Source organism: Dromiciops gliroides, chromosome 1 (assembly GCF_019393635.1).
Source record: "Dromiciops gliroides isolate mDroGli1 chromosome 1, mDroGli1.pri, whole genome shotgun sequence".
Taxonomy (NCBI): domain Eukaryota; kingdom Metazoa; phylum Chordata; class Mammalia; order Microbiotheria; family Microbiotheriidae; genus Dromiciops; species Dromiciops gliroides.
In genome coordinates this window covers 678,925,999-678,941,088 of record NC_057861.1, presented here as the reverse complement: position 1 = coordinate 678,941,088, position 15,090 = coordinate 678,925,999, and the positions used below count along the sequence as shown (strand labels likewise).

The following is a 15,090-nucleotide window of genomic DNA, read 5'->3' as shown; positions in this document are numbered from 1 at the left end:
GGCCACAGATTTGGCTTTGCAGTTGCCTGAAGGGTGGGGCCAATGCTGGAAACAAATGGGGTGATAAGGGGTTCAGAATTGTTCTTGAACCTGGCCTAATGGGCCCATCTGTTTGCCTGTTTCTTCCCTAACTAGGGCACGGTGTCACTGATAAATGGCACTCTCTGCCCATGTGGCCTGTTTCCCATTGACCAAATTATATATCACTCTGTCTTAAGGGAAGACCCCTAAGGGTTAGCATCCACTTGGAAGTCATTTACTTTTCCTTTTGGACTTTGCTAATGAAAGAAAATCATTTGGTTCCTTTGCACAGGTTTTGGGTTTTTGTTTGTTTGTTGTTTTAATCACACTACTGAGAGATTAAAAATCTCTACTGAGAATGGGCAATGCTGCTATCTCCAAGAAGACATCATATCCACACTGCAATTCTTGCCCTCACTCTGGGACCTCTGTTACTTTGTTAATATTCTTCAACTCCATTATACTACCAACATTAGGGAACTCACTGAATCTTTCCTGCTTTGTTCAATTGTAGATAAATTTTGGAATCTGAGTCAATGTGTTCTAATTGTCCATATTTTGGGCTAGAAGCAATGGCTCTATTCTTTACACATCGACACATTCCAGTGCTTATTGACATTAGTACCCTCATTTTTACACGGCGATAAATACTGGGGAAGGAGGAGAAGTTGCTAAAGAGTCATTCTGGGAATCAGTGGGATGGAAGCCTCAAATCCAGATGTGCGACCACACAACTTGAATTAGTATTTCTTTTTCTTTTGGGAGCACACTAAGTCTGAGGCACCTTTGCTAGGAGGTTTACTAGGGATACTCAAAGTCCATTCCCTTTGGGATCAAGTGTCTCTGAGCTAACTGGCAGAGGAAAAAAATTGGAGAATGATAGACAAGTAGTTGACATTATGGATGTGATCTCATTTGTTGACTCTAAACCTCCCTCCCTGACTGATAAGAATCTGTTTCTGCTTCCTGTAGCCTAAGGGCCCCAGACAATAGTGTGAACTGCAGGCTGGGCTGGGAAGAACATTGTTATAGAAAGAAAAAATAACATACAAACACAAAGTGAACCAGGCCCTGTTTACAAACCCTCTGGCTTTCCAGGGAGCTTACTGCCATTGAGGCTAGGAAGAGCACAATGGGGAATTGTTTCACTGGGCCTGGTGTCTCCCCTTGTCGCCTCCTCTAAGGATAGAGGATGGCTTTGATGGCAGAAGATGTTTCAGACACTGAACTCAGAGGGATGTTCACTGTATATGATGGCTCTTTTCCTGTTTATCAGGGGTGTGTTTGGGGTGGGGACCAGAAGCCAGTCTTGGCCAGAGACAAGTTGGCAGAAACTACTAAGTCTCATTTTTTCCACCCACACCACACGTTGTCATGCTGTTCTGGGACCCCTGGGCTGAAGGGGATGTCTGTTTTTTATCTTTTTCCCCTTTGAAAACTTATATTCTGTAGCATGTGGTTAGAATGAACAGAAAACCCTCCAACTACAACGCTGCCCTCTGGGCAAAATGTACTCAACTCTGAGACTGTTAGTCACAATGGGACTCTTAGCAAACATAGTTAAGGCTGCCAACATCCCAAGTTCGGACCTGAATATCCAAGGATTGATTTTCATTTCTGTATCCTACCCTAAATATAGAGAGACTTGTCTGGGTACTTACTGTTCCTAGCTCCTAAATTCAGCATGATAGAATGAGCATAATTGATAGAATGCTCCTCAAGATCAATGGCAGGAAAATTGTGTTTGTAATAGTAATGTCCAGGGGCAGCTGGGTGGCGCAGTGGATAGAGCACCGACCCTGGATTCAGGAGAACCTGAGTTCAAATTTGGCCTCAGGCACTTTACACTTACTAGCTGTGTAACCCTAGGCAAGTCACTTAACCCCAAATGCCTCACCCAAAAATAAAAAATAGTAATGTCCTGCCTATCTTCATGATGTGATATGGAGTTCCCTTGCACATAGTAGGCATTTAACAAGTATCTATTGACTTGTAATGGGTAGAACCTGAGGCAGCATGATACAGCAAAGCAAGCTGAGAAGGAGGGGTCAGGACATAGCCAATCTCCTCCCCAGATCTACTAATTACCAGCCACGTATGCTGGCCTTCTCAGGTAAGGTTTCACCGTTTTGGGGAGGCTCTCTTTCCTCACCCATTAAGCAAGGATAATAAAAGATACCCTGCCCATTTTGGACTGTTGTAAGTATCCATTGAAATAATGTAGGGCACAGGGCTTTGAGAACTATCAATTGCTATGATTATTACTTGTATTTCTGAGTTGGTAGGATTCTATTGAACTGTCTCCTAACTGATAGATAACACACATTTTCCAGGTGACTGCCAAGGCAAAAGGCTGGTTTGTGGTCATGAAATGGGTTTGCAGAGTGTGGAGCCCCATTTTGCTCCCCATGCCACTCTTTAACCAATTGCTTTTTTTTTTTTTTAGTGAGACAATTGGGGTTAAGTGAAGTGACTTGCCCAGGGTCACACAGCTACTAAGTGTTAAGTGAGGCTGGATTTGAACTCAGGCACTCCTGACTCCAGGGCCAGTGCTCTATCCACTGCACCACCTACCTGCCCCCCCCCCCCTTTTTTTAACCAATTGCTTTTTTGTTTGTTTGTTTGTTTTTGTTTTTGTAGGGCAATGAGGGTTAAGTGACTTGCCCAGGGTCACACAGCTAGTTATGTGTCAAGTGTCTGAGGCTGGATTTGAACTCAGGTCCTTCTGAATCCAAGGCCAGTGCTTTGTCCACTGCGCCACCTAGCTGCCCCAACCAATTGCTTTTTAAGGTTATAATAGACATGGGATGGCCTCTGATAAATCAAACAGCAGTGAAAACGTAACAGTGCCAAGTGAGGCATAAGCTTCTTCAAATGCAAGACTTGAAATTTCAGGGATTATAGTTACATCTATCCATCCATCCCATAGTATATACAATTTGTGACCCCTCTCCCTCCTCAGAAGGATTTAAGAAACGACATGAACCAAAGGGGAACAAAATGAGAAGGGACAAGATTCAGGACAAAATATCTACCCTGAGAAGATCACAGATTCATTGAAGCTTGACCCACATACTATATGATAACAGTGCCCTCTTGTGTCTGATGTCAGAATTACCCTGCTGCGTATCCATACCCAGATTTGTAAGGGACTTCACAGTTTATTTACTTTGACAGCTATGCAACAGCCCCAGGGATCACCCAAGTTCTGCGAGAACATCTCAGTTCAATGGCAGCCCATTCTAGTGTCAGACAACAACAGTTGTTAAGAAATTCTTTCTTATAGTAAACCAATTAATCCAATTCAACTGACCAGACACGTTATTCATAAAGAAGACTCTCCCAACAATATATGACAATATCCCATAAAATTATGCAATTTTCAACAGAGTTATAAAGGTCTTCTGAGGTTATCTGGTTGGACCCATTTCCTATATCAGTATAGTATTACTGATTATCTAGGAACCCCTCTCAGTGTGTTTTTGTTGTTGTTGTTAATGGTTTGAATTAGCCAAAAACCAAAGGCCAAAAAGTTTCTAAAACTTACAATTCCTAACCCTTAAAAACCTCTATTCACCTTATATTTGACTATTGCTCACTATCAACATGAAAAATGATGAAAAATTAACACAGCTGGTAAGGACTCACGTCCTAGAACATGTCATTTGGGCTGCATGATAGTATATACTAGCCCTCATGGAAGATTTTACATTGTCTCACATTTTTTAAAATAATAAACATTTAAAAAAAAGTTTTGAGCTCCAAATTCTATCTTTCCTTCCCTCCCTTCCTCTCCTCCCCCTTCCCTGAAGCAGTAAGCAATCAGATATAGGTTATACATGTGCAATTATATAAAACATTTCTATATTAGTCATTTTGTACAAGTAGATTCAAATAAAAAAAATGAAAGAAAATGAAAAATTGCATACTTCAATCTGTGTCCAATCAATATCAGTTCTTTCTCTGGAGGCAGATAGTATGGTTCATCATTAGTCCTTTGAGATTGTCTTGGATCATTGTATTGCTGAGAATAGCTTGGTTCTTCAGTGAAAAATATTGCTATTACTGTATACAACATTCTTCTGGTTCTACTCACTTTACTTTACATCAGTTCATATAAGTCTTTCCAGGTTTTTCTAAAATCAACCTGCTTGTCATTTCTTATAGCACAATAATATTCCATTATAATTATATATCACAGCTTGTTTAGCCATTCCCCAGTTGATGGGCATTCCTTTGATTTTCAATTCTTAGCTACCACAAAGAGAGCCACTATAAATATTTTTGTACAAATAGGTCCTTTTCTCTTTTTTTTTGCACGTCTTTGGGATACAGACCTAGCAGTGGCATTGCTGGATCAAAGAGTATGCCATTGTCTCACACTCTTCCAATCATTTAATTAGGGAAGATTTTTGGAACTTAATATGCATGTTAAAAATAAGGAATATGTGACTATTGCTCTCACAGAGCTTACCTGCACAGGACAAATACAGGTGCCTGTTTTTTTTCTATAAATAAGTTAACTCTGCTAATCAATCAGCCAACCAATAGTTATTTAGTAAGTACCTACTAGGTGCCAGGCGCTGTGCTAGGTGATGGGAATAGAGGGATAGATGGATATTGATAGGGACTGAAACTGTGATTTTGTTGGGAACCCCCGGGTAAGTAAACTCCCTCTACCTAATATAGGTTGAAACCTTTTCTGTAATTTTTGGCTACAGAGTTGCCTAGAGTACTGAGAGGCTGGGATATAAAAACAAAAAGAAAAACAGTTCCTGTCCTGAAGGAGCTTACATTCTAATAGGAGAAACAACATCTACATATGTAAGTACATAGAAAATATATACAAAGGAGATAAAAGATATCCTTTGGTGGAGGAAGGCATTAGCGGCTAGGAGGAAACAAGAGAGCCTTCATGAAGAAGCTGGTGCTTGAGCTGAGCCCTGAGGTAACCATTTTCAAGAGGTGGATTGGTATGGCACAGAATAAGTAAATTATTTTAGGTAGACTTGTCATTTTTATTATATTGGCTCAACCTACCCATGAGCAATTAATATTTCTCCAATTGTTAAAATCTTTGTGTCAAAAATGTTTTGTAATTGTGTTCACATAGCCCCTGGCAGGTAGATAGACTCTGAAGTATTGTGTAATGTCTGCAGTTATGTTTTTGTTTGTTTGTTTTTGCAGGGCAATGAGGGTTAAGTGACTTGCTTAGGGTCACACAGCTAGTTCTGCAGTTATGTTAAGTAGAATTTCTCTATTTCCTTTTGGTGGGTGTCTTGTTGGTAATATGTAGAAATGTTGATGATTCATGTGGGTTTATTTTATATCCTGCAACTTTGCTAAAGTTGTTAATTATTTCAACTAGTTTTTTGATTGATTCTCTAGGGTGCTCTAAATATATCATCAGATTGTCATAATTTTATTTCCTCATTGCCTATTTTTATTTCTAACAAGTAGTCAGTTTTTAAGAAGATGCCTTGTACAGCTGAGAAAAAGTACCTGGAGTCAGGAAGACCTGAGTTCAAATGTGACCTCAGACACTTGTTCAGTGTGAGTCCCTGGACAAGTCACTTAACTTCCGTTTGCCTTGGTTTCCTCAACTATAAAAGAGTGAAAACAATAACATCTGTCTCCCAGGGTTGTTGTGAGAATCAATAATATATGCTTAATAAATGAAGAAGGGAAACTCTCAATGGTCTCAATTTTGTGAAGTGTGAAGATTCTCAGATGAGGGGGTATGAGGAAGGGCTGCTGTAATAGGTTTGAGGAAGGATGAAAAAGTTTGGAATAGCTGCTGTGTTGAGTAGGGAGGCATAAACGGACTGTTGTTATATGAGGGTCCTGCTGAGACTGCATAGCATCAATTTGTAGTGAGCCTCATCAGCACAGGTCTTTGATATTTTCTAGCTCCTTTCAGCAGCACATTAATAGGAATGAAAGAGAGTGATGACAGCAGCAATCCAAGGTTAGGATTTAGCAACACGTGATGTGCAGTAGGACAAAGGGACAAGGGATTCAAGTGCAGAGGAAAGTGCAGAGTTGAACTGCTTTATCACAAGGTCTAGATGGGGAAGGGAAGAGAGTATAGCCACTGCAAAGTGGATGGCCTGGGAAAGAAATGAGGGATGAAGGGAGTAGAGGTCACAATAAGGATGAAGAATACACTTAGGGAATTTCATGTTTTAATATTTTGAGCAACATCCCAATTCACTGAATTGACTCTGGCCTTGGCCAGTGAATGTCATCTAAGCTGCCTGGTGCCCCAAGGTAACTGCTGTGTGGTACCTACGCAGCTGCAGGCTAAGCGCCCTCTGGTGGCTCAGGTTGGGTGGTAGAGTTAGTGTTACAAATGTACTTTACTTTGGTTCTATTGGAGTATTATCATTTTACTTCTGCTTATATCTAAGACCACAGGCATGCTTTAAATAAAGGTCACTTTAAACATGCCTCAGTAGTTTGTTGACATATTCCTCTGAAGAGATGAAATGTTTACTTCAATGTCATACAGTGGTCTGTACCACTTTGAAGTATGTTACTCTAGAAAGTGCTAGCCTTCAAAGGAATACAGATCCTTCTAGGACCCAGAACTAAAATAAATCCATTAAATTTCATGGATTAGAAGAGCTAATCTGTTTATATTCTACCCTTTAACAAAGGGGTCCCAGCCAAATCCCAAAGTGAAGCATATGGAGATACTCAATGGTGATTAAAAAAAATCAAGTTTATTTACATATTAACATATAGAGTTTGAAGTAAGAAAAGATTGAGGGGAACTAGATGAGATCAGAATGACTTAGGAGAGATCACAGTAGGAGGAAAAGAGAGAAAAATCCCTGAAAGTAAAGGAGAAAAAAATCAGAAGTACTCTGAGGGTTATAATATATATGACAAAAGTCTATATAAGGATTATGGTTGCTCCCATTTTTGAATGTAGAATCCTCTCTCTCCTAATTCTGCCCTCCCCTCAGAATCCAGGGGGCCTATATCCTAATCAGCAATTCTCATTGCTAGCTTTCCATCCTCTTCCCAGAACCCAGGAGTCCCATTTCTTAGCAAATGCCAAGAAAAAAAAAAGATCTACCTGGTGGTACTTGGTATCTTCTCCTGCTGAGATATTACTCTTTTTTTTGGCAGCGTTTGGAAATTTTGATACGCTTCGCTAGCCATGTGGATCTTCTCCTTTCCCAACAGGAGGGTTCTCCCTTTTCTGGAGAGGAGCATTCTGAACTTTCTTGTAAAAAGGATGGTCCTGGTCTTTCTCTAAAGGAAGGTCCTGGACTTTCTTCCTGGGAATTATTTTGCTCAGTCTCTCTGAAAAAATGTCTTCTGGGACTCATGGTTTTACTGCAACCAGGTATTTCACCTAAGATTTTAAATATACAGACTTTGTTAAGAGAAATGTATGAAATGAAAGTCCAATTTTTGCAGTCTCCAAAGTGTTGATCAACACATTTCCAGGTAGCCACTGAGGAGTTCCAAAATGAAGCTCCAAGTATGAACTTCAAATCCCTTGTTCTCATTACCAGGCCTTGTTTCCTTCCCAGTAAACAATGGTTCTGTGTGTGTGTGTGTGTGTGTGTGTGTGTGTGTGTGTGTGTGTGTGTGTGTGTGTGTGTGTGTGTGTGTTCAGACCAAAATTTATCCCAGCCCCAGGACAAAAGAATTCCAGTGTTCAGTCATACCTGTTGATATACACTCTGCACATTCCCATTTCTTAGAGTTGCTCCTAAGAGAAGAACAACTTCTGTGGGTTCCTTGGGATCCACAAGTAGTACACAAAATGAGGCTCCACCTCCTATAAGGAGAACCAAAAAAGGCTTGCTAGTGGTACCCATTCTTAAGACTGGGTTGGAAAGAAAATGCACAAAGCTATTAATCTCATCAATGAATAAAAAATGAAACAGCATTATGAGGTAAAGGGACCTGTCAGAAGACAGTTAAGTGAGTACCAGTGATTGAAGTAGGAATGAAACCTAACAATTCTGTTTTCTAATGGGTGGTGAACATTCTAGGAGAGGCTGTGAAGTTTGGGGGAAGAGTTGAATCTTATGCTTCTAGATATTGGTGCTGAGATAAACTTCAAAAAATGGAATACAATGGAATCAACCAGCCAAAAAGTAGCTTCCTACCTACCCCTCATTCTCAAAGTTGTCTCTGCCATCTTTATAAAGGCAAATTGGAGCATCACAATGTTGATGGCGTTGGTATAATTCTGAGAAAGCTCCTGGCTCGAGTTCCCAGGCAGCATCTCTGAAGAGAGAGAAGAAGTTGTGGACAAGGGACACCTGGTACACAATTAAAAGTTTGGAATCTCTGCCCACTTGTCCAGGAGCCAGGAGCTGAAGTGAGGCAAGGTGCTATATACACACAGAAAACAATGCAATTCAACAAACATTTATTGAGTGCCTCCCATGTACCAGGCACTATGCTAGGCAGGGGGGGGTATAAAGACAAGAATGAACATAGTCCTTACCCTCGAGGAGCTTACATTTTACTTGGGAGAAATAACACATACACAAGTAAATATAAAATACATTCAAAGTAATACAAAGTAATTTGGGGTCGAGAACAGAAAAGATCTCCTATCGAAAGCAGAACTTCAGTTGAGTTTTGAATAGAGCTAGAGATTCCAAGAGGCAGAAGTGAGTAAGGAGATGGGACATTATAGGCACAAGGAACAACCAGTGCAAAGGCATGGAGGTAGGCAACAGGAAAGGAGGTAGGATGGAGAACAGCCAGTAGGCCAGTGTGGCAGAAAAACATACTTTAGGGGGAGTCGTGTGAATCTGGAAAGGGTAGAGCCAAATTGTAAATGGCTTTAAATGTAAAATAGGAATTTGTATTGTATACTACAGGTAATAAGGGACCACCAAAGCTCTCTGAGCAGGGGAGCAACATGGACAGACCTGTGCTTAAGAACTATCAATTTGGCGATTGTTTGGATGATAGACAGGAGAAGACAGACTAGAGGTTCAGCAACCAATCAGAAAGTAATTGCAAGAATCCAAGGGAGAACTGAGGAGGACCTTAATTAGGGTAGTGTGAATTCCAGAGATTTTTCGGAGAAAGATTTGACAAGACTTTGTAACTGATTATTTGTGGTAGGGTGAGTGGGACTGAAGAATTAAGGGTGATTCCTAAGTTGTGAACCAAGATGATTCAAAGAATGGTAGTGTTCTGGCCAAGAATAGAAAACGAAGAAGGGTAGGTTAAAGGGGAAAGGTAATGAATTCTGTTTGTGTATGTTGAGTTTGAGAGGCCTGTAAGTCATCTACATTGAGATCCAGGCTGTTGACGATATGGGACTGGAGCTCAGGAGAGAAATGAGGAAGGAGTATGTCATTTTAGGAGCCATCTTCCAAGAGATGATAAGTAAATCCATGGAAGTTCATGGGATCCAATAAGAGAAACTATATAGGAAGAGAGGGAAAGGGAGGCAAAAGGAAAAGAGAGGAGAGTAGAAAAAAGCAGAGAAAAGAGGAAAAGAGAGGAGAAGAACTTTGGGATATATCCACACACAGGGGGTGGAACATGGATGATTTTTCATGAATGATCCAGCAAAGGAGACAGAGAAGGATCAATCAGACAGGTGGGAGAACTGAGAGAACAAGCTTAATAAATGCTAGCTGAAAAAAAATGGTACAATGCTTGGGAGAGGGGCTGGGAGGACAGAATTTATACCAATAACCCCTATGAGTGGGAATAGAGGGCTTATCCCATTCATCCTGATCAGCATCACCCCCAGAATTGAAATCTAATTATTCTAAGTCACCACGCAAACCATTTCAAAATAGTTGCTCCTTCACTTTAGATATATATGTCTATACTACCTTCTAATCCCTTACACTGCCCTCTAGCAACTGAGACATCTGCTCCTGGACTAGGTTTCTGTCTAAAGAGTTCCTGTTACCTGTCTGGGATATGTATTCCCATTCTTAACATTTCTTTAGGAAATTCCTCTCGATTATTACACTGAGGACATTTGAAGAAATGCTTTGCTGATGAATGGGCATATTTCTGTAAAAGAAACAGGGGTAAAGATTCATGAACACCTTCCATACATATACATACCCTAGAACCACCACTTTAGAACAACGACAGAGATCCTACTTGGAAAAACTAGTTTGGGGACTTGGTGAAGTTGGTCACAAATGTGAGGATCTTAGCTATGATCTATTCTTTTGTTTTGTTTTGGTTTTTGGTTTGGGGAGGGCAATGAGGGTTAAGTGACTTGCCCAGGGTCACACAGCTAGTGTCAAGTGCCTGAGGCTAGATTTGAACTCAGGTCCTCCTGAATTCAGGGCCAGTGCTTTATCCACTGCACCACCTAGCTACCCTCTGATATACTCTTTTTTTTGGGGGGGGGGGACAGGACAGTGAGGGTTAAGTGACTTGCCCAGGGTCACACAGCTAATAAGTGTCAAGTGTCTGAGACTGGATTTAAACTCAGGTCCTCTTGAATCAAGGGCCAGTGCTTTATCCACTGTGACACCTAGCTGCCCCCGATCTACTCTTTTTGTTTTGCTTTTTTGGTGAGGCAATTGGAGTTAAGTGACTTGCCCAGGGTCACACAGCTAGTAAGTGTCAAAGGTCTGAGGCCGGATTTGAACTCAAGTCCTCCTGAATCCAGGGCTAGTGCTTGATCTACTCTTTTTTTTTTTAAGTTTTTTTTTTTAGTGAGGCAATTGGGGTTAAGTGACTTGCCCAGGGTCACACAGCTAGTAAGTGTTAAGTGTCTGAGGCCGGATTTGAACTCAGGTACTCCTGACTCCAGGGCCGGTGCTCTATCCACTGCGCCACCTAGCTGCCCCCTTGATCTACTCTTAAGAGAAGAATTTTGAGTGGGGTGAAGTGTGTATGTTAGAAGCCCAACTGCCTGACCTAGAAACAAGGGTGCCCAACTAATGCCCTAGCTAATATCAGCTTTCATCCCTAATCCTGGAGGCCTGTGTAGTTGTGGTCCTCAGTGGGACCTGTATAGCTATAGTTCCTGTTCTTTTCATTTCTGGAGGCTGAGCTGGTTTCTGGAACTATACTGTGGATCAGTTTGGTTAAACATCTCCCTAAAACTTTTGGTGTTGTTCTGGAAACAATTAGACTATGTGTGGGTGTTAGAGACCAAGGTCTGGAGCTCCCAAGACTAATCCCTGGCCTGACAGGACTCCTATCCACACTGCTAGGTCTAGGCCAAAACTACACAGGCCTCCAGAGTTGGGGAGAATGCTGATGTTTACCTGGACATTAACTTGGATGCTTTTACTTCCAGGTCAGACAGTGGTACAGGGCTCAGGGGGAGCCTGAGGCAGGTAAAGCTCCCCACCTGTATGCACTTTCGGTGGTATATCATTCGACTACAGCATGGACTCTGAATGTTATCATCATTCCCTCCAGATAAGCTTTCACAACACAAAATGCAGTCCTCTTCTGCCCGTTTCTCTGGTTGGATGTCCTGTGTTGGACGATGTTTTTCACAAAATGATCTGTAACAGAAGAACCAGACAGGGCTCTGCTAGGTGTTCCTAAGCATGCTCTATAAAGTCTTACAAATATTTTGGTTTTATGTGTCTCACATTTTTTTTAAGTATTTATTTTTTTTTCCCGTTACATGTAAAGATAGTTCTCAACTTTTGTTTGTACAAGCTTTCCAATTTCAGATTTTTCTCCCTCCCTCTCCTCTCTCCCCCCTCCCCTAGACAGCGGGTAATCTGATATAGGTTTTATATATATATATATATATATATATATATATATATAATAACATTAAACATATTTCTGCATTAGTCATGTTATAGGAGAAAATCAGAGCAATGAGGAAAAACCTCAAAATAGAAAAAAAAACAGCACCAAAAACAAAAGAAATAGTATGGTTCATTCAGCATCTATACTTCACAGTTCTTTTTTTTTTCCCTGGATTTGGAGATCTTCTTCGATCATGAGTTTCCTGGAACTCTTCTGTACCATTGCATTGGTGAGAAGAATATAGTCCATCACAGTAGATCAACACACAATGTTGATGATACTGTGTACAATGTTCTTCTGGTTCTTCTCATCTCACTCATCATCAGCCCACGCAAGACCCTCCAGGTTTCTCTGAACTCCTTCTGCTTATCGTTTCTTACAGCACAATAGTATTCCATTACATTCATATACCACAACTTGTCCAGCCATTCCCCAATGGATGGGCATCCCCTCAACTTCCAATTCCTTGCCACCACATAAAGAGCAGCTATAAATATTTTTGTACATGTGGGTCCTTTTCCCCTTTCCATGATCTCTTTGGGAAAAAGATCCAAAAGTGGTATTGCTGAGTCAAAGGGTATGCACAGCTTTATAACCCTTTGGGCATAATTCCAAATTGCTCTCCAGAATGGTTGGATCAGTTCACAGCTCCACCAACAATGCATTGGTGTTCCAATTTTTCCACAGCTTCTCCAACATTTATTATTTTCCTTTTTTGTCATTTTAGCCAATCTGATAGGTGTCAGGTGGTACCTCAGAGTTGTTTTAATTTGCATCTCTCTAATCATTAGAGATTTAGAGCATTTTTTTCATATGGGAATAGATAGCTTTGGTTTCTTCATCAGAAAACTGCCTGTTCATATCCTTTGAACCATTTCTCAATTGGGGAATGATGCATCTCACTTTTTAAGTTTGTATTTTTAAAGTAAAATATGGTAAATTTTTATTTTAAGTAGAGCAAAACGAATTCCTGCATTGGTCATGTCAAAAACCAAACCCAAACCAATTATCTCAATCTGTACTCTGAGTCCATCAAGCTCTCTATTTGGAGGTGAGTAGCATGTTTCATCTTGAGTCCTTTGGAATTGTGGTTGGTCATTGTATTGATCAGAATTCCCAAGTCCTTCAAGGTTGTCTTTACAAAATTGTTATTATTTAAATTGTTATCCTGAAATATTGGAGGGGAGGTGGGAAAGCTGGGACGCTAATTCACTGTTGGTGGAGTTGTGAAAAGATCCAACCATTCTGGAGAGCAATTTGGAACTGTGCCCTAAAGGCTACAGAACTATGCACACCCTTTGATCCAGCAATACCACTGCTAGGTTTATATCCCAAAGATATCCCCCAAAAGACAAAAAGATCTATTTGTACAAAAATATTTATAGCAGTTCTTTTTTGTGTTGGCTAAGAATTGGAAATCAAAGGAATGCCCATCAACTGGGGGGTATATATGATGGTAATGGATTATGATTGTGCTATAAGAAATGACAAATAGGATGATTTCAGAAAGGCCTGGAAAGACTTAAATGAACTGGTGTATAATGGAGTGAGCAGAACCAAGAGAACGTTGTGCACAGAGATAGCAATATTGTTTGATGAAGAACTGTGAATGACCTAACTATTCTCAAGAATACAATGATCCAAAATAATCCCAAAGAACTATTGATGAAACATGCTCTCCACCTCCAAAGAAAGAACTGATATTGATGAAACACAGACTGAAGCATGCTATTTTTCACTTTCTTTCATTTTTCCCTTTTATTCAAGTTTTCTTGTGCAAAATGACTAATATGGTAATGTTTTACATAATTGTACATGTATAACCTATATCTGATTGCTTACCACCTCAGGGAGGGTGGAGGGGAGGGAAGGAAGGAGGGATAAAAATTGGAATTCAAAACTATACATAAAAATGTTTATTACTTAAAATAAATAAATTGTTCTCTTGGTTCTGATCATTTCACTCTGTATCAATTCGTGAAAGCCTTCTCAAGTTTATTTAAAACTGTCCCCTTTGTAATTTCTTACAGCACAATAGTATTCCAGCACATTCATAGACCATAACTTGTTCAGTCATTCCTCAATTGATAGGCAGCCCTTCAGTTTCTAACTCCATCTAAAAAAGAGCTGCTATCAATATTTTTGTGCATATGGGTCCTTTTCCTCTTTTTAAAAAAATCTGCAGTTTAGTAGATTTTTGGACGTAGTTCCAAACTGCTTTCCAGAATGGTTAGACAGTTCATAGCCTCTCCAGCATGCCAGTTTCCATTTTTGTCAACTTTGCCAATCTGATGGGTGTTTTAAATTTGTATTTCTCTAATTAGTAGTGATTTAGAGCATTCTTTTCATATGACTATTGATAGCTTGTATTTCTCTGAAAACTGCTTGTGCATATCCTTTGACCATTTGGAGAACAACTCATTCTTATAAATGTATTCAGTTCCTTATAAATCTTTTTTTTTTTTTTGCGGGGCAGTAGGGGTTAAGTGACTTGCCCAAGGTCACACAGCTAGTAAGTGTCAAGTGTCTGAGGCCGGATTTGAACTCAGGAACTCCTGAATCCAGGGCCGGTGCTTTATCCACTGCGCCACCTAGCCGCCCCCCTTATAAATCTTAGAAATGAGACCTTTACCAGAGAAACTTGCTAGAAAGATTTTTTCCCCCATTTACCTACTTCTCTTCTAAATTCAGATGAATTTTTTGTGCAAAAAACTTTTAAATTTTATGTAATCAAAATTGTCCATTTTACCTTCAGTGAGTCTCTCTATTTCTTGTTTGAATATCAATTCTTCCATGTTCATAGATCTGACAGGTAATTTCTTCCTTGCTCTTCTAATTTGTTTATAATGTTAACCTTTATGTTTAAGTCATATACTCAGCTGGAGCTTATATTGGTGTACAGTGCAAGAAGTTGATCTATAATTAGTTTCTGACAGATTGCTTTCCAGTTTTCCCAGCAGTTTCTGCTGCCCCAATATCTGGGATCTTTGGGTTTAACAGACACTTGGTTACTGTGCTTGTTTGCTTCTGTATATTATCTAATTAATCTGTTCCAATGATCACCCTGTCTTTTTTTAATCTGTTTTGACAATTATGGCTTTGTTAGTATAATAGGAGATCTGGTATTCTCAGTTTCCCTTCTTTCCCATTTTATTTCATTAATTCCCTTGAGATTCTTGACCTTTTTATTCTTCCAGATAAACTTTGTTATGATTTTTCTAGTTCTATAAAGTAATCCTTTGGTAGTTTGATTGGCATGGCACTGAATAACTAATATTGCCATTTTTATTATAATTACTCAGTTTACTCATGAGTAATGAATATTTC

General features: G+C 39.9%; 1 protein-coding gene across 1 annotated transcript in view; it reads right to left on the bottom strand.

The window, feature by feature from the left end:
* Nucleotides 1–6,734: 6,734 nt before the first annotated feature.
* Nucleotides 6,735–15,090, bottom strand: part of PHF7 (PHD finger protein 7) — a 44,072-nt gene continuing 35,716 nt past the window's right edge. Inside the window, exons 6-11 of the mRNA XM_043966406.1 lie at nucleotides 11,345–11,504; nucleotides 9,935–10,041; nucleotides 8,158–8,274; nucleotides 7,707–7,819; nucleotides 7,106–7,387; nucleotides 6,735–6,857 (exon numbers count right to left, since the gene is read on the bottom strand). Of these exons, the coding sequence (XP_043822341.1) occupies nucleotides 7,140–7,387; nucleotides 7,707–7,819; nucleotides 8,158–8,274; nucleotides 9,935–10,041; nucleotides 11,345–11,504 (745 nt within the window). The 3' untranslated portion in view covers nucleotides 6,735–6,857; nucleotides 7,106–7,139. The remainder of the gene's footprint in view (nucleotides 6,858–7,105; nucleotides 7,388–7,706; nucleotides 7,820–8,157; nucleotides 8,275–9,934; nucleotides 10,042–11,344; nucleotides 11,505–15,090) is intronic.